The 22260-nt window shown below is 46.4% G+C and overlaps 2 protein-coding genes across 5 annotated transcripts in view; one reads left to right on the top strand and one right to left on the bottom strand.

Annotated features, from left to right (window-relative positions):
• Positions 1–22260, top strand: part of LOC135899657 (cuticle protein 16.8-like) — a 148688-nt gene that overhangs the window by 31788 nt on the left and 94640 nt on the right. The window lies entirely within an intron of this gene.
• LOC135899659 (5-hydroxytryptamine receptor 1-like) overlaps positions 17806–22260 on the bottom strand; it is a 174667-nt gene continuing 170212 nt past the window's right edge. For both annotated transcript variants that reach the window (XM_065428969.1, XM_065428968.1), the window contains one exon: positions 17806–19081. In XM_065428969.1, the coding sequence (XP_065285041.1) occupies positions 18023–18835 (813 nt within the window). In that variant the 5' untranslated portion in view covers positions 18836–19081 and the 3' untranslated portion in view covers positions 17806–18022. The remainder of the gene's footprint in view (positions 19082–22260) is intronic.

The raw sequence follows: 22260 nt of genomic DNA, 5'->3' as shown, positions 1-22260 counted from the left end.
CGAAATAAGTTCTTGTGCATGCTTTGAGCTTGCTTCTGTTTTTTATTTGCTTATTTTTTGCCTTTAAATAGTAATTAGGTGGCCTTATTTTCTTTCCTTATTTTGTCTCGTATTTTGGGTGCGTGGGTGTGCTTCGTGTACATTTGTTTTGCTGGTTGGTTAGAGCGTCCTTTCGTGCCACGTGCTCCAACACGTGCAGCCGGGTGGGACGTTGAGAGTTTGTAGTCTTTGAATAGTAGCTTAGAAGTGGCAAGACAAATAGCTATTAGTGGTGTTATTGTGCGTGTTTTGGTAGGAAAGTGAGAGCGTGGGCGCATGGTTGAGCGCGTGCGAGACCGTGGCATACCTTCGGTCTCCGCGGCGTTGATTGTTTTTGAAACAGCCGTGAGAGTTGCTTTGCGGCATTTTGAGGATTTGGATCCTGTGCGTATCGATCTTTGCTAAAAATCACGTGCTCTGCATTGATATAGTACTTAGTATTATAGGATTTGCATCAGTAGTAGCATTATTATAGTATTGTAGTATTTGCAAAAAGCCGTGCAATAAATGGCGAGAAAGACCGGAAAGCAAGCAGTGAGCGAGGGTCCCTCACGGCAGATGAGGAGGTGGATGAGATTGGCGAGGGCATCGACTAAACCGGCACACAATGTGACGTCGATGCTTGGCTGCAGAAAATGGAGGCTTTCCAGGAAGAGCTTCTCAAACAGGTGCAAGAGCTCAAAAATGAGCTAAACAGGAAACGTGACACACGGAAGGAAGTTGAAAAGAGACTTGAAGCAGCCGAGGAAAAGCTGAACCGGCCCGCCATTGTGACCGAGAATGTGCGTGACAATGGAACGCAGACCCCCGACGCGACAGGCGAGGGAGGGTCAGCGAAATACATGGTTTGCATGCAGGGTGATGAAGGGTTAGCTGGAAAGAGCGGCACCTACCTTGAGGCCGCGACGGGGAAAAAGCAGGAGCCCAGGGGACAATACCCCTTGTCGAGTGTGAACCACGCGGAAAAGGACAAAGGGAAGCAGGGAGAGGCAGGAGAGAGTGAAAGGGTGAATATCACTGGTGACTCAAACCTGGCTGGGTGCCCAAAAAAAATTGTGGAGAGGTTGAAAGGCGACAAAAGAGTGGCGATAGGGACATTTCCAGGGCGGACACGGTTCTGTCACGAAGCGAGCAAAAGAAAAGCTCGGGGATAATTCCCACATTCACAACCTTGTCATAGTAGCAGGTAGGCTAAATGACGTCCTAAACAGGAAAGGGCTAGGACTAGCCCAGCGCTTGGCGAAGGGGGTGGATGACTTGCACGAGCTATCCCCTCAGGTGCAGATCGTGGTGTGCACGGTGCCGGAGGTGCCTGTACGTGACAGTCACGTACAAAGAGCCGTAGTGGCTGCTAATGAGGCAATATGGAAAATGGGCCGAGAGAAAGGCTTCGAGGTTGTCGAAGTAAACAGGGAAGTGAGAAGTTGTGGTGGTTTTAAACGAGACGGGATCCACTTCAATTACAGGCTGGCACGAGAAGTGGTCTGGCGACTTGGTGGTCGCGCTGTTGCCTTTTTAGGGGGCCCGCGGGCGCTCAGGCGGTCAGAGTAGATAGCAATGAAGAAGGTCCTAGGGGAACATCAGAAGAGCATCGCCGTCGATAACAGAAAAAGGAGGAACGCAAAAAAAAAGAGCTTGCCATGCAATAGGCTACATAAACATGCAGGGCGGCAGAAGAAAGGAAAAGTGGGTAGAGATTGAGGAGCTGTTCCATAGAGAAGAAATAGGGGTGTATGCGGTTACAGAAACGCACCTTAGAGACTCAGAAGAGCCACCAGTTATTGAGAATTATCTTTGGGAAGGGTGCAACAGAACTAATTCGGAAAGAAAGGGAGGGGGAGTCCGAATGCTCATCCATCAGGGAGCCAAATGGAAAAGATTAAATTCACAATTTCAAGGGCATCTTTAGTTATGAGGTATACAATGAGTGGGAAAGAAACTTGGCTGGGCGTTACATATTTGTGGGCCGAAAAAAATTGCACAGAGAAGAATAAAGAGTTAGTGGAATGCATAAGCGCTGACATTAAGGGTTTCGGCAATGGTGCTGAAATTGTCCTATTAGGTGACATGAATGCCCGCATACAGGATTTAGATGGCTATACCGACAATAACGGGAAGTCAATGCTACACCTTTGTGAGCAACATAACCTCGTCATCGTGAATACAGGGCCTGAGTGTGAAGGACAGATCACGTGGGAAATGGGAAACCGGCAATCGACCATTGATTACTGTCTGATGACAGAAGGAATTCATGATAAGTTGAGAGAAATGGTCATCGATGAGGAAGGGTTTAGCAGCATAGGGAGTGACCATAAACGCATCATTTTGAAAATGCGATATGTAGTTGGGAACGATAGCAAGGAGACCAAAATGGCCAGTCCAAATTTGAACGCTGAACAAATAACAAATATAGTCACCACAGTAGAGGAAGAACTTGGCAAATGGCCAAGTAATGAGTGGGAATATGGCGAGCTTCTAAGTGTAATAACGACAGAATTACGGAAAGAGAAACAACTTGTTCGTTGGAAACGAAAAAAGAAACTGAAAAGCTGGTGGAACAAGGAGAAACGAGAAGCGATCGCCGAACGACAGGAAGCATCCCGAGAGCACAGGCAGGCAAAGAAGGCTCAGTTGCCGTAGGATGAAGTAACCAGTAAATGGTAAATATACCGGGAGAAAAAGTCCATGGTTCAAATACTGGTGCAAGCAAAATTAAAAGGCGAAAGAGAACGTTGGTTGTCAGAAATACGTGAGAAAAAGAAGGCCGCACCTAGAATATGTTGGAACCACATAAAATTATTAGGCAGGAAGTCAACAACAATACAACAACATATCCTAGACAAAGATGAAAACAGACTGGAAGGAGAAGCGGCAATAAATTGCATCCGAAAAGTAACAGCCGAATCTTTCCAAGGCAATAACGAGATTGTATTTGAAGAAAAAAAGTGCATAAGAGAGACCCAAGTGGAAAAGGAGCTGGTGCTGACAAATTTAAACTGGAAGAAAGCGGAAGAGAAAATTCCTAAGGGCACAGCCACAGGGCTAGACGAGGTTCCCGTTAGGCTAATAAACGAACTAGGACCAAAAAGTAAGGAAGCTCTGGTGAAAGCAGCGGAACAAGCTTTACCAGATTGACGAATTGAATACCAGAGAGTTGGCGACAAAGTAGAATGAATTTAATTTATAAAGGTAAGCGAGAGAAAGATAGAATTCACTCGTATAGACCGTTGACCATTACATCGGTAATATACAGGGTAGCAGTGCAGGCAATCAAATTAAAGCTTCAAGCAGGGGTACGATTCTGCCTCACTTGATCGTCCCAGAGCGCCTTCACTTCCTTGAGACAACTCCAAACGTTTGCTTTCAAGTTCAAGTTGCATTTTGCTTAACTCGCGATCTTTATCGCGTTCCTCTCTTTCTCTGCCCCATTCTTCTCTGTCCCGTTTCTTTTTTGCAGAAGTTCAAACCCCATTTCAATTTCTCCCTCACTGGCCTTTTTGGAAATTGCCTCCAATAATTCCGATTTTAGCCTTTCCTTGCGCACATCTAAGCCAAGTCCCTCACCAACAATCAACAATTCGTCTCTCAGCAGTGTCCTTAAATCCATGATTGCTGCTTTACTGCCTTGATCCTGCTCTCTAACTCTAGCTAGGAAAACACAACCTAGCTAACACTCAACAATCTAGCTTCCCTACTGTTCTAAAAAGAACAACCACAAAATGAAGCCTAGAGAGTCAAAACACACACCACCATGTCACAAAGCACCATGTCACATAGTCCATCTCACCGCTGTCAGCCAGTTGTCAGGATTGGGGGCTCAATCCCATCGCTCGTGGTCCTTTGTCAAGATTGGAGTCCGGCATGAATTCGAAGGTAGCTGGCCCATGCCGTCGTCCAACTTATCCACGCTGAGGACGTTGATGAAGGGAAGAACTGCTTCTCATCGAGAACCAGGAATATGGGTTTATTTACAGTATTTAAATCAGTCTAACGTGACAGTTCAAGACAAGTGTCAGTCCAACATGACTGCTCAAGAGAAGTGTATCAGCATTCGCACCACAGCAGTTTTTATACACTCGGTCCTCCCGCGATACAAGGTGACGCAAACGTTCGTTTACTCATTGTCAACTTGCCGCCGCCCCGCAGAACAGTTTACGCACACATAGGCACACACATTCCGATGTCCGGCGCCGACGTCCGAGGGGCGCCGTTCCGGGAAACTCGGAGCCAATGGTGGGTAGCTCGTTGTCTTGACTCCCGATCGCGGCGTGGGAAGCAACAAAAAACGGCTTTCCCGCGGCAGCCCGTTCACGCGTAGCAGATCAGGTCCGCGCTGGAAAGCTCGGGCACAATAGTTTGCCCGCCGAACTCGTTTCGTCATAACGGCGATGGGGCTGGAGGATCAGCCGGCAGTGTCTGCTCAAAGCCCGTTTCATCGAACGCATCCTAGCTGAAGCGACGGAGTCGGAGATGCATGTCTTGTTCCCCGGTCTAACTGGGTGGCAATCTTGCAATGCAACTCGCCATTCTTAACAGCACCCGCGACAAGAAGCAGTCTGATTCGGTTAAAAAATTTCAGTGAGTACCGGTGCAACACTTGGTCCAATACATATAGCTTGTTTTTGTACACAAAAGTTATCGTGAAACCTTACGATAGTTCAGGTAATATGCACTTACAACAACTCTGGGAACCCCCCTACGGAGACACCACTCGCATTTTGGATCGCTACGACTCCCGAACATTCAATGCACTCGCGAACCGCCTCATAGGGAATCGAGTAGAATAACTCCTCGACGTCAACGGAGAAGCGCGAGCTCGCACCTGACAGGTCATCTTTGAGTAGTTCCACTAGCCTGAGGTAGCAATCTTATATGGATCCTCAGGTGCCAGCAACTTGAGCTGTCTTTGCCGTCTTTGTTCCAGGCGATTCACGATTGCATTGAACGTTCGGGAATTGTAGCGTCAGCGAACCATCAGTGTATCTTTTCAAGAAAGAGCTTGATTTTTTGTGTGTAGATAGGGGCTTAGCGAGGGAGCGTTCCATATTCACGCGGTTATGATCTGGTTGGGGGGGGTATGCTCGTGGTTCGAAGAGGCAGCATTGTGTGGTTTCAATAGATCACTTGTTAGTCTGTGTTCGTCCTGTCTTCTACCTCGTTGTCTCGTCCCTAGCGCAGTTTAAGTTCGCGAAAAAATGTACAAACTAACATCCCAACACACTCTCCTTGAATGCGAACTAAGCCGCGAAAACACAGCGCGCGGCAGACTCCAGTGTCGCCGATGGCTTTCAATTGGAGCGTACTACTTTCACTGTACAGTGGCCTGGGCAGGCGTGCGCAGCCGTGTGGGCCGCCCAGAGTAGAACACGCCCACCTCCCTACGCTCACCCAGTGCCTTGCGCGAGATTGACTCGCGATCGCCGGCTCACCCTCACACGCTTTCACCCGTACATACAGCATACGGCGCGCGGCGATAATTTTATCGCCCTTGGACTTCATACAGAACCTCACGATGACGGCGACGGCGGCAATACCCCTGGGGTGTCCATATAATTGCTATTGCAATAAAATGTGATGCCACTGAACTTGGCGCATGCTGTTAACGTTACTTTCATCCCATAGTTTAGGAGGAACCGGCTAGGAAAGACTCTCCTAACGGACGCTGGTTCCGTGCAGTGACGGTGCACGGGACGAGACGTTTCGTGGATCGGTGAGCCAGGCCTATTGGAGAGTTGTACTAAGCTCGAATATAATGAAGCGTTTGTAAATAATCTGGTATTTCAAGCAAATTGCGCAATTCATCATACAGTGTTTTCAAAGCCTTTTGTAGTTTATGAGCAGTCCCAAGCCAGACAGACCCCCTATAGGGCTTCGGCAAGGTCTGGCAACTCCTTTATACAACTTCGTTGTCTTTGCTGTAGGAGTTACTTGGATTGGCATTCATTTGCAAAAGCACGTTTCGGTGCGCATCCCACAGTGAACTATACTACTCAAGTTTGTGATCCTTGCTATAGTATATTAAGTGGATGCTGGTGAGACTTGGAGTGCCTCTTCTACCTGTCGGCAACTCAACCTCCGTAGAAGCCAGCAGAAAACGCTGCTAGTGGAATATTTAAATATAGTGATCCTCTACCTGCGTCACCCCTCCCTCCCCTCCACCTGAAGAAAATAAATGTTATATCATTTGTTGAAAAATTTCGTTAAACACAAAACAGCCGTCGCGCTAATACAACATCCTAAAGTAGATAGAACGAAACTCACGTCAGTTTCTGCTGCCTACGTTTTCGGTTCGTTTATAAAAACCGACTCCACTGTGTTTACACGGCCTGTATAGTATGCGGTAGTGTGTCGGTCACGTCTTGCTGAGTTCGCGTTGACGTTGCGCTCAGAGCACGGTGTTTCGGGGGCCTGTAGCTGCGCTTGAGGTGTTCAGGAGTCGTGCGACGATGGTAACAGCTTGGAGACAGGAGAAGAAAAAAATAAAGCGCTTCCAAAATGACTGAAATGTCAAGACAAGCATGGATAGCGACGAAATCGTTTATTTTAGTTCACATCGGCAGAGTATCAACGGGAGAAGAACAGACCAGAAAAATATTCCTATGGTTCCTTTCTTTCTCGCCACGCAGCATACCAACATGTGTTCCTCTTTTTCGTGTCATTTACATCCAAACAGACAAAAAATGGGAAGGTGACAACAACATGCTCAGTTGGGCTAGATTTCTTTTCAACGCTGTGCAGGAAAGGTACAGTGGATGGGCAGAGGGACATCAACATGGGCATGATGACATGAGAACGCATGAACAGACAGCGCAGGTTCATTTTAATATCAGCATAATATTTTAGAAATAATGGTCACATGAAAAGAGGAAAGGTCACCCACCGTGCGGTTGTCAGCGGGAACATTCAACCGCAGTTCATGTTTCTCTTAACAATATGCCGAACACTGTAGTAAACTCAGTGTCTCACAGGCAGGAGGTAGTGGCTGTGGCACTGGTTGACAAAGAAAATGCTTCTGAAATAACAAGTGCACGGTTAAAAATTTCAGCTAGCTGCTCATTCTCGACTCTTTCCAAAAATGCGTCCCAGGTTTATCCACATAGCACATTTTTGGTCTCAATGACAAGCACAGCATGTGGCATCGCGATGTTTTGGTGGATACTGTGGAATTATTTTACGAGCCTTATCATAGTTACATCCCCAGTTTTCTTGTGGAATTTTTTCGCGTCCTCGCTCGGTACTGAACGTGCACTACGTCAAAAAATCAGTGTGTGAAATGGAGGGTGGGGTAACAACAAAATAATAGACGTTGCAGTTTATCGAAGATTTGGGCATTACTCGGGTGAGTAAACCTTGAAATGTCCAGGCGAAAAAGGATTTAGCAGATCTCTTTTCTTTTGTAGAAAACTGTCCATATTGCTTGGTCTGGGCGAGTTTGGTCTTTCAACTTCTTACAAGTGGGGCAAAGTTACAATACTTTACAATGATTCTTGCTAATTTTTGTGGCGGTAGGTGTACATGCTTCTGATTCATGCGTCACAAGCTTTAGCGTACGCAGATTTTAAACCCTATCGAAGTTATATAATAAAGAACGACGACGGAGTCGGAGCCGACACTTGCCGCTGTGGCCATTGAGCCCAGCAATGTTTTGAGATTGTATAAGTAAATTTTTTGTTGACAAAAAAAATACTTTGACAAGTGGTCACCGAAGTCATTCTTATGCACTTCGCATTTCACCCTGTAATGCCAAAACACAGGTCCACATCAAGGAACATTGTAACAACTCGTTCCCCTTTCATTCTTAGCATGGAGAGTATATCTAGAAACGAAACTGAAATGCTTAGTGGTACGTTAATTCGTGTGGTAATTCCTTGGTAAATGGTTTGCTGAAGAATTCATAGTTGAAAATTTGCTCTAGCGTATCAAGAACGCTAATATACTATACGCGCTGATTTTCCTGGGCTCAAATACAAACTTCGAGGTATCAAAACAGCATGTATGATGAACTGGGCATAACAAGATTACTCTGCTTGAACGTTCACTTGGTCATTGCCCACATATTTGGTCTCTGAAGGGCAGTTCACTTTTTTGCACATTTCCGCAGCTCTTTCAACAACATTTTGAGCATGGTTGCCTCTCTGAGCTATTGCTGCAACTTTACCGCCCACTGGTCGACAAGAACTGTGAGCCTATAAATTGGTTCTCCTACGCCTGTAGCTGGGACATTCAGCGAGTCTGTTTGCCTGGTGTCCATATTTTATGCTTGCTAAAAAGTGTGCTCCATATCGCTGAGTCGTGCTCAGCCATCTTGATATTGACAAACTGTTCAGCGTCGCACTATCTTTTCATGAGCCTCTTGGAATACAAGGTGACAAAGCGTTGGTAAATGAGCGTGGCAGTTGTTTTGAACGATGGTTCTATGAAATTAGCCTTAGTGATTGTGGCCCCTTGATCCATCACCGTGCTTTCACTAATTCCCGCCTTTTACGTAAATACGCTAGAAAGGCCTTTCGCAGCTTTTTTTTTTTATGTCGCAGCACTTGTGACACAGTAGGAGGCAAAGGATGAGCAGTCAGTGGAGGTATGAAATAATTGCAACTTATCCGCTGAAAGATAAAAGGTGGTCTGCTTAAATCTGGCGAAAGCACGGGTTGGTAGAAATCCAAGGAGCAGATATCCAGCGGAGCAGATGATGCCCCACCCCCCCCCCCCCCTCCTCCCCGTCGTCCGGGCCCCTTCCACGAAAGAGGAACCCACAGTGACACGCCAACCGGCCAACACACGGCGCTACCTGACATTCCTCCACCGACGTTCAGTAGCGCAACATTCTTTTCGATTCTACGCCCTCGCCGCTAACACACCCTCGGTCATTGCCTCGCCCACCCGCCTTATCCTTTCCCACCTTTAAAATGCCGTGCCTATATACACTGTGCCGAGGAGGGCATATGTCGCCTTGAAAGAGAAAAGTCCAGTTGTCGAAATATTAGCTCCTGCTTTCACCTTGTTCTCGTTTTGGTCATCGTCTTGCATAAATCTAGGTAGACATAACTGCCCAGACCATTTTTTAGCTTCAGCTAGAGTGCTCAGTCCTGCAGAAAGTGTTGTGGTGTGGTAGATCTTGGTGGTTTCTAAGGAACACCTGTGCGTCCAGATGTTGCTGAATTCGTTCACGACCGTACATGGGTTGACACGCTGGAACAGTGCCGCAGGAAATCTCTGTTAAATTGGTTGTGACATCGCATTAGAGATATTAATCTGCATGCCCCTGGCACAGATCTAACACAATTAAAAAGCGGTCACCTGATATACCATTTTCTCAAAATATATGTGAGAATACGCATGTAAGCTATTCGCAATTTGTAGGCAGATAGAATAAAAACATTGGCGCAGAAATTCTGAGAATTTTCTAGTAATGCCCAAGCATTCGTCGGCAGAGCTCCTACTTCGCTTTTGCTTACTTATTTAGCTAGCTCATTCATGTCTGCCTATCGCTAGCAATCATTTACTATCACACTACTATAACGAGTGCATCTGTTAACTTGACCAATTATACATTTATTTTGCAGATGTATCAACTTAGCCGAAGCGCTGTCACAACCGGTTTTCCTTTTGCCACACCACAGGATTTTTTTATTTTACTTTTTTATTACCATTTGTTGCGACCTTGACATGGCGATGGCGATGTAAGCAATTTTTTTTTCTAACGCTACGAATCATCTACTATTACACTTACAACGATTACATATGTTAACTTGACCAATTTATGCCTTTACCTTGCAGATATAAGGCGTTACAGGATGGACAGATTTCGATGCGGTACTCGCCATAGAATGCAAACGCATTACTATAGGACTGTAGGAAACTAAGGAAATGGGATAGAAACCCCTTAATGTCATTTTGGCTTGCAGCGGGTGTAAAGTAAACTCAGGCCAAAGCAGCTTTCACTCCCATGAATGTAATGTCGCTCACACATACATCTGCCTGCCTCGCTGCGGTACATGTTTCCAATCCTCGTCAGAAATATTTTTTTTATAAAGCTACCAATCGTCTACTACTAGACGGTTATAAAAATTACATGTGTTAACTTGACCAATTATGCATTTATTTTTCACATAGAAGGCGTCATTAAACGGACGGATTTTGCAGGGTAACTCGCCAAAAAATGCTGGCGCACCAAAAGCATAAAAGTGGCGAGAAGAGCACTGTATGCGTCAGCTACAATTGAACCATGATTTTGAAAGAACCACGAGAGGTCCTGCAAAATGCATATCGCAAACTTCTGCACTGTTTTATTTTATCTCACAGAGCCGATCGAGAAATCGTTCTTCAAAATTGTGACCTAGCATATAACAACGTTCGTTGCAAATATTAAAAGTATGAGCAAATAAACACAACAGTATTTTTAAGGGCGAGCAACAATTGACGTCGTTTTTTAATAAGGCCTCTAATTTGTAGCGGCTATGGCTGGGCTATTTGGCGCCACTTTTGAATAATCCTGGTGCACAAGCATGTTGTCTGATATAGGCAAGTGCAACGACGTACGTGCAACGAATGATGCTCGGGGATTTGGAGCAGCCTTCCTATAAGAATGCGTAGCAGGTTTCATGCATTACCTTCCCGCTCAGACAGGTTCGTGCGCTAGCGATGAATTTTCGTGCCCACGATTGCATGTACACGTCCGTTTTATGTCTCCACGTGTACCCTGTGTTCATTCGTGCAGTCATTAATATTAGCCCCAACTCACTGCTCCATGATAATTTTTAAGGACGATATCGCAAACATGGTCTGAATGCTTGATATACTGTTGATTATCTATCGTTCAGGGATAAGTTGCGCTTACACACTCTACCTCTGCCTGATGCTCGAGGAACCGACCTTAGGTCAGAGTTATTCGGGTGTTCTCCCATCGCATTTCGATTATGCCATAAGATGAAAATTAAAATAAAATTATGTGTGTTAGAATCGACCGTAATTGCATTTCTCCAAATATGCTTTGATAGTCAATTTTATGTCCTCGTGTTGATAATTAGTTTTGCGGCTGTGTCTTATTTCTTACGATCTTTTGTTTCATTGTTGTGCCTCTATTACGCGTCTTTGAGTATTTCTTTTTGCAACATGTTTGTGTTTTCTGTGCTTTATGCAGTTTTCGCGTGGTGCATCTCAGCTCAACCCTTTCTGTCGTTATAAGTGTTTGTCTTTTGTATGGCCTTTTTAGTTGCGTAAAAATTTACCCATGACATTTTATGGCTTCCTGCACATGTCTTATTAAGAACCACACAATGGCTGACGTGCTGTTGAAATGGGTAGAATGCCGAAACGTCATCAACCTGCAATTTGCAGCAATTCCCCGTCACCCCCATATTCCTCAAGCACGAATATAAGTTTCTTTGATCGATTGATTGAATTATTGAAAACCTTCGAAGGGCCACCGAAATTCGTCGCAGGTAAACTAAATTGGTTAGCAAACAATAGCTGAAACCAACTGAAAACGTGTTTATGGGTTCGGTATAACTTTAAGTGGCGAAAACTATATCTCAGGAATAAAGGAGAAAGTTTTTTATGCCTTCCTGTTTTTGTTCTTCTGTACGTTTTTTAGTCGCTCGAGGTTATCTTTTTTATTTTCGGTGGCTGTGCCCTCGACGATCTATAATCTCGACTTCCCATCAACTTATAATCATCAACAACTGAGGTAGGCACCAATATCTTTAACTACTTAATGTGACTACGTAAAGATGCTTGTCTGTTTTGTAAAACTTAGTAAAATGCAATTAAGGCGCGTGGAATGCACTTGTTCAGACATCGACGAAGACTGCATTGCAGGAACACGAGTGCTGAAATGATAATGGCCAATGGACACAAGTTCATCATCAGCAAGTAGAATGCATCACGACCGCTGCTCTAGCTTTAATGGAATGAACTTACAGTAGAAAGAGCATAAAAGTGGCGCTTTATATTTGCTGTTTTCTCACTCTTATCGCCTGAAACGCTATTTTTAAAGTGTACAGGACCTACTTACACAGCGAGCACAGGGCTTAATTTTTGGGATATGGTTAGTTGTATAACAATGTGGACGATTACTAAATGTGGGTGCATATGCGAAAGGCGTTTCAGTCATTTCACGTGCGTTTTTTTTTATTGTGCGATTCTTGCCTGAAGACGAATTCTTCATTTCTTTAGACACTAACCTTAGCTAAACACCGGTCAGGACAAGTGAAAATAAGCTCTGTACAAGGCACTTTCAAATGTCTTCCAGCGCTGAGAGCTGTCTTGCTATTTGACTGAGAATTGCCAGCGTTAGTCTGGCGTGCGTGAGAACAGTGACCAGAGAAGGAGTTATTTGGGAGTTTTATCTTGTCCGTAAAAGCATTGCCGTTTGCGGAACACTGAATTTACCAGAAACGTAAACGTGAGTGCCCGGTTTAGTGGCGTCACCTGAAGACGCGTTGTTTAACCTGAGAGCAGGTCAGAGCAAGCAGAGAATTCAGGCGTGTCCGGAATTCTAAAACGGACTGGGTGTTTTACCGGATGAGTGGAGGCGCTAACCTGAACGGCCTTCATGGTGCAGCCATCTTGTGGCACAGAGCTCAACCAGAAAAAGACAGCCAATATTGCATTAAGCAAGCGTACTTTATTTTGCTGCTGGTATGAATATTCGGCAGCAGTGCGATTGTGCCTTTGCCAAAACTTTATACCAGCAGTGGCGTAGACTACGCCTGTTTACTGCTATGTTAGCTCTATCTTTAGTTGAACTATGGGCCACGACGTGGCTGCACCTGAAGGCCGTTCACGTTTGCGCCTGCGTTCATTCGGTAAAACGCCCAGTTCGCTTGCGTTCACTGGAATACCAGACATGCTAAAGCCCTCTTTTATTGCAAAAATCAGGTATATTTTACATAGCTGCCGATGTAAAGTCGCTTGCAGCGAAGTAATCGTTAACATGCAACCATGTTTTTTTTTCTTTTTTTGCCACTACTACGACGACACCCAGGTAACGCGAAAACGTGTCTTGTGTCTATGGTTGGACAAACCGTCAAAATATGTCGCTAGCAGCGTTTCTAAAGTCCTCGTCTTCGGTTACCCGTTTTTCCGTGATGGCTACTACTTTTATGGACAGACTAAAATTCTGTGTTTACTCGTGATGTAAACACAGAATCTATGAAATTCATCAGCAAGAGAGGGTTCAAGGCGCGATATGCCATGTCTTACTATTATAATCTTATAATAATCATAAATTGCCTAATTGTAAGGCCGCAGTAGCGAGGGGTTGTTGGAGAAATGTGGGAGAGGCCTTTGCCCTGCAGTGGGCGTAACCAGGCTGATGATGATGATGATGATGATGAGTAGCGAGGTCATGTTTGCTTGTCAGAAACCTTGAGACCAGCACGACTTTCGAAGCACCCCTCCTCAATATATTCTGAAATACATTCGTTTCACTCTTAAGTTTCCCAAGAAGCCTCCTTCTGAAATTGCGAGACGATACCAACTAGAATGCCAATACATGGTGTAGGAAATTTCGAAGAGGGATGTTTCAAAAATGGCACTTGTATTTCTGCTCAAGAGGCGGGACACTACTTCTAAGCGTCAATTCTGTAATTTGTATATTTGCTAAAGTGAACTATTTAAAGCATAGTCAGCCAATCTTTTAAATAAGTTTCGTCGATATTGAGGTTCTCTACGCAAGTAATTTCGGTCTGGTCCAGACATCCACCTGGGATTGCGCATCAGCGCCACCTGTCATACCTGTGACATTTCCTAGCACTCTGTTAACATATACAAAAACGCACACACACACAAACGCACGCACGCACGCACAAACGCGCACGCGCGCACACACACACACACACCGGAAGAACGTAAGAAAGACGACAGAACAGGATGGACACCGAACTTCAAAATGTTTTACTGCCCAGAAATGCAGTCGCATCGCAGCATGCTGATTGCATATTCGTATGGTTGTTTCAGAGTGCTCCGGCAGTTCTACGAACCATGTATTACGAGACTAACAGGATATGAAAGTGATTGTCTTATTTCATTATCATCAGTAGAGCCTGTTTGAGGTCGCAGTAACGCCTGGTCACTCCTCTGCATGAATTTTTCAGCGCTTCCAGAGCATTCTGAAATGACCACCTGAATATGCAATGAAATTCTCCAAGCTTGACGCATGCGTCTACATGGGGCATGCGATTGTTTGGGGGTGTATAAGATTTTAAGTTCAGTTAAAGAAAGGCGCCCTTACTGTCCTGTCGTTCGTCTGTTATCTGCCCGCCTCAGATGCTTCTTTCTCCTGCCCTGGCGCGGACAGTGTCTAAAATTGAGATCGATAACTAATCGAGCAAGTTGGCACGCATTAATGGATTTTGCGATTTGTGCGGCGCTCACAAAACATAAAATTTGGACCGCAGATAGTGACGTGCACCGATTACGCGCCAACTCCTAGCCATGTTATTTTAGAACGCTACAAAACGTTAGCGTTGTGCTATATATTACATGCAGTGAAGTCTCGGTAAAAAAAATCTCTTAAACAGTACTGCTGCTTCAACCGAAGAACGGCTCATGGTTGGTTGGTTTTTCATTAAAGGCCATGAAAAAAAAAAAGCTTTGAAGCGGAATGACATTTTTTTCTTACTCTGGGTAAAGGCAGCTGAAAATATTGCCGAAAACGCACCTGAGTGGTAAGCCTCAACGACCTCTTATACTTGTAACTTTTTGCAGCTTTCCTGCCTTTCATTTCCCGATTTTCGTGCCAGTTCCCTGGCGTTATCACCAAGGCGGCTTTTGCTGGCGCTAGTTGGTGCTGTAGTTAGTGCGGCTATACAGCGGTCGTGGTTTGCGGTGATTACTTTCTATTAGCAATGTCGATGAGCTGTGAGTTTGCTTAGTGTTTCTCATGGTGGCACTGAAACGTCGGCATAATGCCATCAGAATGCAGACGAAATTCAATGTTACTGATGACTTCGGGAGCAGCTTCTTCAAAATGGCTATATTTTTATTAACTGACTCTTTTAATTCTTATATTTACGCGTTGTGCTTCTAGCTGGTGTCGGCGGCTGCATGCAATTAGAAACTTAGTAAAAGCAGTTGGATTCGGATCTGCTACGCTTGTTATCTTATGTGGGCAAGAAAGAATCTACCCCTTTCAGGAAAGCATTGTGAGTGTCCTTGAGCTCCATCTTTTGGTGAATGGAACCCCTGATAAACGGAACTTATTAGCCTGGTCCCTTAAGGTTCCGTTTAACTAGGGTCTACCGTATTATGTGTCACCTTTAGAGGATGTTTTAAGTGGCAATATATGTTAACGTTCTTCTAATAAAAATTTCGCCCACTCAACTGCAGTTGACATCTACGTAGTGTGAAGCATTGCGGAAATCACTGCAGCCTGAGTCACCCATGCGCACTGAGCTGGTGGTGTGCGAACGGCACGAGAAGAGCTTTGTCGTTTCGCTATCAAAGGCGATAGTGTGCAAACAGCAAATGTTAGTTGTATTAAGCCCGATATTCTCGAGAGATTGCTACCAGTGATACATAACCTTCGAGAAATTTCCCGTGTGTCTACATCGGTGGCGTCGAAGTCGTCTGCTAAAAGCGTTTGGGGTACAGCACCAGAAACGCTTTTGCTCTTCCAGTTGGTCGCGTCGCATGTCGATACACGTGAAATCTCTCGAAGATGATGCAAACGCTGTCAGCTGGAACCACATGCTGTGTTTGTCACGAGCGAGAACGCCACGCCGCAGGGCAGCGAACGTTTAGAGCGCGCGTGCAAAAAAAAAAAAAAGGCCGTGCCACGCGAAGCCACGGCCGTGCCATAGAGGGAGACGCGCTCTCAACCGCACCCCCTCCTGACACGGGAATGCGATAACGCCAAAGCGAACGTGGACGCTCACTTCGCGCCGCGCATCAAGGCCGCGCGCTGAAAGATGGGGAGCTTGGCGAACCACTTCGACGCCTCAGCTACTTCCCATCCGTGACTACCGATGACGAGAGTTGTCTCTTCGCTTACTCAGGAAAGCAGCGATTTTTCCAAGTTCCGCGAAAATTGCAAGATATAAAAAAAGTGGTTTGGCTAGGAGAAAGTTGCTTCGCATTAAAGCGTATAGTTGCGGGTCAGCGCTTGTCTTGTGCAGTTCGTCTCTTGTTGTCCCAAATCTTGTTTTCTTCATTTATTTGTGAATGCCGCACAGCTAACACAAAAGTTGCAGATGTTGAAATTCCAACTAGCCCTGCCCTTCTGCACCTGTCAATGGCGATACATGTTATAAATGTAAGAAGGCTGAGAGTTGGGTAACTTTCTTGACGTTCATCGTGAAAAGGAGCGCAAATTTGAACATGAACGTAACGTTTGCTTGTGTTTCTTCTGTCCATACACATCGAGATTCATGCTGCTTTTTCACAATGAATAGTTAATATGAAAGATCCGCAAGCGCTTGCACGTTCATTTGCGCGTCGGCTATTCGTACGCATTACGATGCGCAAGCGTTTCCGACTCCCAGTAAACTCGTTTCCGTAGACGGTGCGCTAGATTGTTCATTCTCGCTACTCTACACTCGCCGGAGGTAACCGCCGTACATTCAGGCGGTGGCAGGATGAGCCCTGCTGCAACGGAGCACGTCTTCTATCAAGCGCGAGCGTGTGGAAATTACACGCGCGTTCTTGCAGGACTCTGTTAGAACAAGTCTGTCGTCCGCGTTGGAAACGGGTGGCGCGCGCAGTAACGATGTCACGCGGCATGCACTCTGAGAAAGGTTGCCCTAATTGAACCTCACAAAATGTAGTGAATGGCGTGTGACACTAAACGTGCACGGGCAAACTATGTCAGGTCCTCTTAAGCGATCATCCAGGCGTGCGATTTGAGGCCTCTCTTCTAACGTTGCGAAAGTATATAGAAGGTCACAAGGGAATAACTGCGGTGGTGCAATTGAAATTTCATGATCAACGTGGTGGCTTCGCTACAGCATCTTTTTGCATGTTTTATCGGCTAGATTATTAGGTAAACTTGACTAATGGCTCTAGTCGCGAAAAAAGAATGAATCTATAGACTGCTGCGGTAGAGGAAAATGCGTTTCCCGACACATCTTTGGGAACAATGTCAACCAGAACACGCGCGACCATGGTAAAATTTACACAGTGCATGGTCACTACGAAAAATTTCATTTTTTGGGTCGACAGGCAATTTTTGCGCTGGTTGAACCTTGTATAGTCTTTAGCTAGAGGGCGGAAATCGGAAGGACCGAGTTCCCTTCTTCCGCAACAACACCCCTACCCCCTTTTCCATTCTTTTCAATCTTTTCTTCTTTATTCGTTATTTTTTTTCTGGCGTCCGTGGGCAGTTCAATTTTCTTCTCAGTCGGACAAATGTGCGTTACGATATCTGCAGTAAGCAAGTGTACAAAGACGATTTGTTTAACTCAGCTTATGCGTCCTGCTGTGTTTCCGCTTTTTCGTTGCGGACAGATGGTCTCTCTCACAATTTACAGGCCACTATTCTGCTGCGGGCTTTCCGAGAACACATAGTAATTTACAGAGACTTGCGCAGTGCACCTGAAAGTTCCATCTCCATGTGGTCTCGGCTCGTGTTCACACAACCTTGCATTGCACGCATCACGTAAGGATAATTGACACGTATCAGGGAAGAAATAGGGAAAGAATGCAGCTTTCGTCTTAAACGCTCCAGTGATTACGCTGGTCATTTGTAACCCGCATGTCTTTTCGGTGCGACAGTGACATCGCAAATTGCTCGTGCGAAAATAACCTCTTCAGACTTCCTGCTGTTTCTTTCCGAGCGCACGTCAGATATCGCAGTTGTAAGTTCGGCCTCCTTGGGTCAGTCGAACAATGGTGAGACAGGTGAGTTGGTCGGCTCGCACGTGCTGCCTCGATTGTTCTGATGATGATTGGTCTCTTGGTGATTACCCTGATCATTGTGCTTATTTTTCAGCTGATTCACGTCGACCCTGGAGACCCGTAGGTCCTCAGGTGACGTCCACCACGGTCAGGCCCACGAGTTGAGGTGGTTGTCCCTGCTGCCCAGCAACTGTCTGACCGTGCCGCTGCTGCTTCCGCCCCCAGTCGTGCTGCTTCCGGTCGTCTGCGTCTGGCAGCGGAAGCACAGCAGGTCCCGGAAGGCGCGCCTGAAGTCGTGGTGGAAGGTTACGTAGATAACCGGGTTCAGCGCCGAGTTGGCGTAGCCCAGCCACAGCGCGAAGCTGTGCGCCACCTCCGGAAGGGGTTTGCCTCCAAGAGGCCGCACCAGGGCGAGGGCGAAGAAAGGGAGCCAGCAGGCCGTGAAAGCTGTCAGGATTATTCCGAGCGTTATGGAGGCCTTGCGTTCCCTCAGAACGACTCTCAGGCTCCTGCTGCGAGGTCCAGGCCTTGCTCGGTGCTCGGCTTCGATGACCTTCTTCGCAGCCCTGTGGATCCTCCAGTACACGAACAGCATCACGGCCAAGGGTATATAGAAGGCTCCGAGCGTGGCGTACAGCTGGTAGGCGAGGTGCTGGCAGACGAGGCAGGTGGGTGCATCGAGAGTGCCGTGCTCGTTCCCCAGGACTAGCAGTGGGGGCACGCTGATCAGCGCCGCCAGGAGCCAGACGGCACCGATGCAAGCCCAGGCCCTTCGTGCCGTGCGCCGGACGCCGTAGGTCAAGGGTCGAGTGATGGCCAGGTAGCGGTCCACGGAGATCATGCACAGGTTGAGGATGGAGGCGGTGCAGGAGGCGACGTCCATGGACACCCAAGCATCGCAGGCTGCTTGTCCCAGGTCCCAGCGGTGGCCGGAGAGCTCGAGGTACATGGCGGGAGGCATGACCAGCAGGGCTACGCAGAGGTCGGAGGCAGCAAGTGAGACGAGCAGGTGGTTCGACGGGTGCCGCAGGCGCCGCACAAGGCAGACGGAGAGGCAGACGAGCGCGTTGCCCACCGCCGTGGCGCCGATGAGCGCGCCCAGGCACAGAGGCAACGCCAGTGCACTCAGGGTGGCAGGGGGAACGGGACACCGCCGGTGATGCCACTGCTTCCGCTGGGTCAGCTACTTCCTGGGGTCAGGGTTATCCTGCGTGGATGAGAAGCAGGAGAGAGCAAATTACGTCAGTTCTTTTATGTGCCTCTAAACGAGCGGTGATATGTATGCGTGAGCGATTTAGGTGTGCAGAATACGTGCGTTACTGCACAGTTTCCGAAATCGTCCGACGCCGTTATCGATTCTATTTTCGATGTGCACCTCCGAACAAAGTGGCACCCTCAATGTTTTCTTTCCTCCTAATGAGAAGCATTCTTCACAACATAAAGAGATAACACAATACTACCTAATTGGAAGAAGGATACCACTAGCCACTAGTAAGCTTACCAGAGAGGACATAGCCTGGCGGCGACTAAGGACAAATACGTAGACACCTAAGACTCCAGTAGTACCCACACGATAAAATAAGACATTTTTTGTGGCGAATACGCCAGTTTATGTCATACAATCTGGGGGTGTGAGAAAAACCTGGCGGTTCCTACCAACCCCAGCCCGTCCCAATAGGAGGCCGCGCTGCTCAGCTCTAGCCTGGGTATCCAGTGACAGCTAGTGAACCTGGCTCGCTCGGCAGCCAAGGGCACAGGAGCAATGGATTAAGGTCCCTCTCGCTGGGACAAGATGCACTCGGATCGTTCTAAAAGAGGTATATTGCTACTTCTTTTGTCTCATTCTTGGCGTTTTGCGGTAGGTAGGCAGGCAGGTAAGGATTAAAAACGTAGACCACACAACCAGATGAGGACGGTGAAAGAAGACAGGAGACACAAGAGCCCTAACTTGCAACAATTTATGGAGAACCGCAAAGCGCAGTATAAAAGTATGCTATGGCCATGCATCACGGAAACAAAGCCACCAAAACAATCAGTGGCGACGAAAGTAGTGTAATTCCTTCGAAAATGGAGAAATTGACTGCTTGGGCATACAGTTTTCCTCTAAAGTATCGATCATCTCGGCCTCGATGATTGCACAGATGAATCGGTCCGTGCTTCTAGTGACAATGGTGCATTTTTGACAGATCAGCGCGCGGCTGTATTTCACACGCTGGTTTGCACTTTGACCGGAACTAGGAACAGCACTACGATCACACTTCCTACAGTGCGCATCATGGAACCATCCGCACTTCTCCCTCGCATATCTATGGTGTTCCCGGAGGCGATCATTTACACACCTCCCACTTCCTCCTATGTATGCCTTACTGCAAGATACCGGTATCCTGTGCACGACCGATTCCGCACATTTGACGAACTTGTCCTTGTGCTTCTTTTTGTACTCAAGCGTGTGATAGGCACCGGGATCCGTAATTCTGCACAATTTTCTAAGCTTGCCAGGAGCGAAAAAAACAACTTGAACATTCACCCTTTGCCAAATCTTTTTTTTTATTTGATGCGACAAGCCGTGAATGTACGGAATCACTGCTAACCTCTGTTTACCGGCAGAAGCCTGCAAGGGGTCAATCTATTTTGCCGTCTTCCGTATTAGTATGACTATAGCAACGCTGACTAGCACATGAGTACAGTACCCTGAGGTAGTCGTCCGCAGGGTTTGTTCATAGACGCTGGCAGCCATTAGTTATCGAAAAGACTTATGGACTGCTTCAGAAATGCAATGATGCCTTTATGTGGCACGCTCAACGTGCGCCTCATTGACCTCCCTGTCCTTCCGTTCCCCTTCTTTTCCTTTTTCTCTATCTGTCTAGTATATGAGCAGATCACTACTGCAGAAATCAGCAGAACGTGAGTGATGGGATCCTTCACCCAGGAGAAATTTCCTTTTCCTTGTTTTTAATTTTCTTTCTGCGTTTGTTTCCTTCAAATGCGAAGCTTTCCCTCCTAGAAAGCCTCATGGAATTCCATCGTAGCTTCATGCTGCTCCCGAATGGGTGACAATTTTCTTTCATTTTATAGAATTTTCAACGTTCAGTTTGGCAGAAATGTTTTACTCATTTATTACTCCTGTGTTTCGGATGTCCTATAATTTGGGTTGGCGTGGCGCTGCTGTCCACTAACTTTGTGGTTAGGTTGGATAGTGGAGCTGCCGTTTATGAAGTTGGTCACGGCTTCGATTACCAGACTGAAATTACTTTTTTTAACTACAAAGCCTTCTTTGTGAGAGGTACTCACGGGCTTTCTTTGTAAATTGGGGCTGCTCCTGACTGAATGAATTTCTTTCTTTTTGCTGTAGTGTAACGAGGGTATATAATGATGCCATAGAGAGGTAGAGAAATACTGAGTCATGCCCGTTGTGGCATAAAGTTTGTAAACAGGGATAAGGTGCCTCAGAAAGGCTGGCCAACGTTTCGATAGGAGGACCTATCTTCGTCAAAGGCGGCCTCGTCATCCTCGGCGTGTTAGTTTTAAAGGGTTAGTGCAGTGACTTGGCGTCGGGTGTTGTCGCTGGCGGCTGGTTTTAAGAGAGAGGTTACCAGAGAAAACAAGCGCTGTCGTCCGACGTCTGTGAGCTTCATTCTCAAGACGAGGAGACAAGAGCGTGAGAGTGGGCACGCGGGGAGAAAAGAAAAGAAATAGAAGCAGAAAAAAAGGGAAAAACAGAAAAAAAGGGGGTGGGGGAAGCCACCTTATCCCTGTTTACAATCTTTATACCACAGTGTGCTATTCCATCTGTCAGCCCCTTTCTTGTTTTTGGACCTCTATGCCAGCTGACGTTGACGGAACAGGGTAAGTACCCCTTGTTATCCTTTGCCCATGTAGCAGTCCTTGGAGACAGTCAGTACAGATACCTGGAGGAACATTTTTCACCAGGCCCACACGCGCCATACATAAGACACCTTAGTGGGGCACAAACATAAGATATTCTACCGCTAGTTTGTGATACGCCAGTTGACACCACACACTTTATTATCAATGTAGGCACAAACAACCTAAGAACACAAAGCGCCGCGGACAAACGCACATATAACCATAACGACTGTCGCTCCCAGCCTAAAAAACAAACACCGCCCACTATTCTACCAAACTAATGCACTCATGAAACACAATGAGGAGATTAACAAGCTAAACTCACTAATTTTCAACTTAGAAAACGTCCATAAGAATGTTGACACCATGCACCACGCAGAAATACACTAAGCACCACACGAACACCTAGCTTGGGACGGCTTCCACTTGAACCGCAGTGGAATAAAGCTAGTTTCCCAACACATCAAGGCCTTTATTAAGGACAAGTACAGAAAAACTCTTTTAAATTCCACCTCAAAT

The sequence above is a fragment of the Dermacentor albipictus genome, chromosome 7, assembly GCF_038994185.2.
Source record: "Dermacentor albipictus isolate Rhodes 1998 colony chromosome 7, USDA_Dalb.pri_finalv2, whole genome shotgun sequence".
Taxonomy (NCBI): domain Eukaryota; kingdom Metazoa; phylum Arthropoda; class Arachnida; order Ixodida; family Ixodidae; genus Dermacentor; species Dermacentor albipictus.
This window is presented reverse-complemented; position numbering and strand designations above follow the sequence as displayed.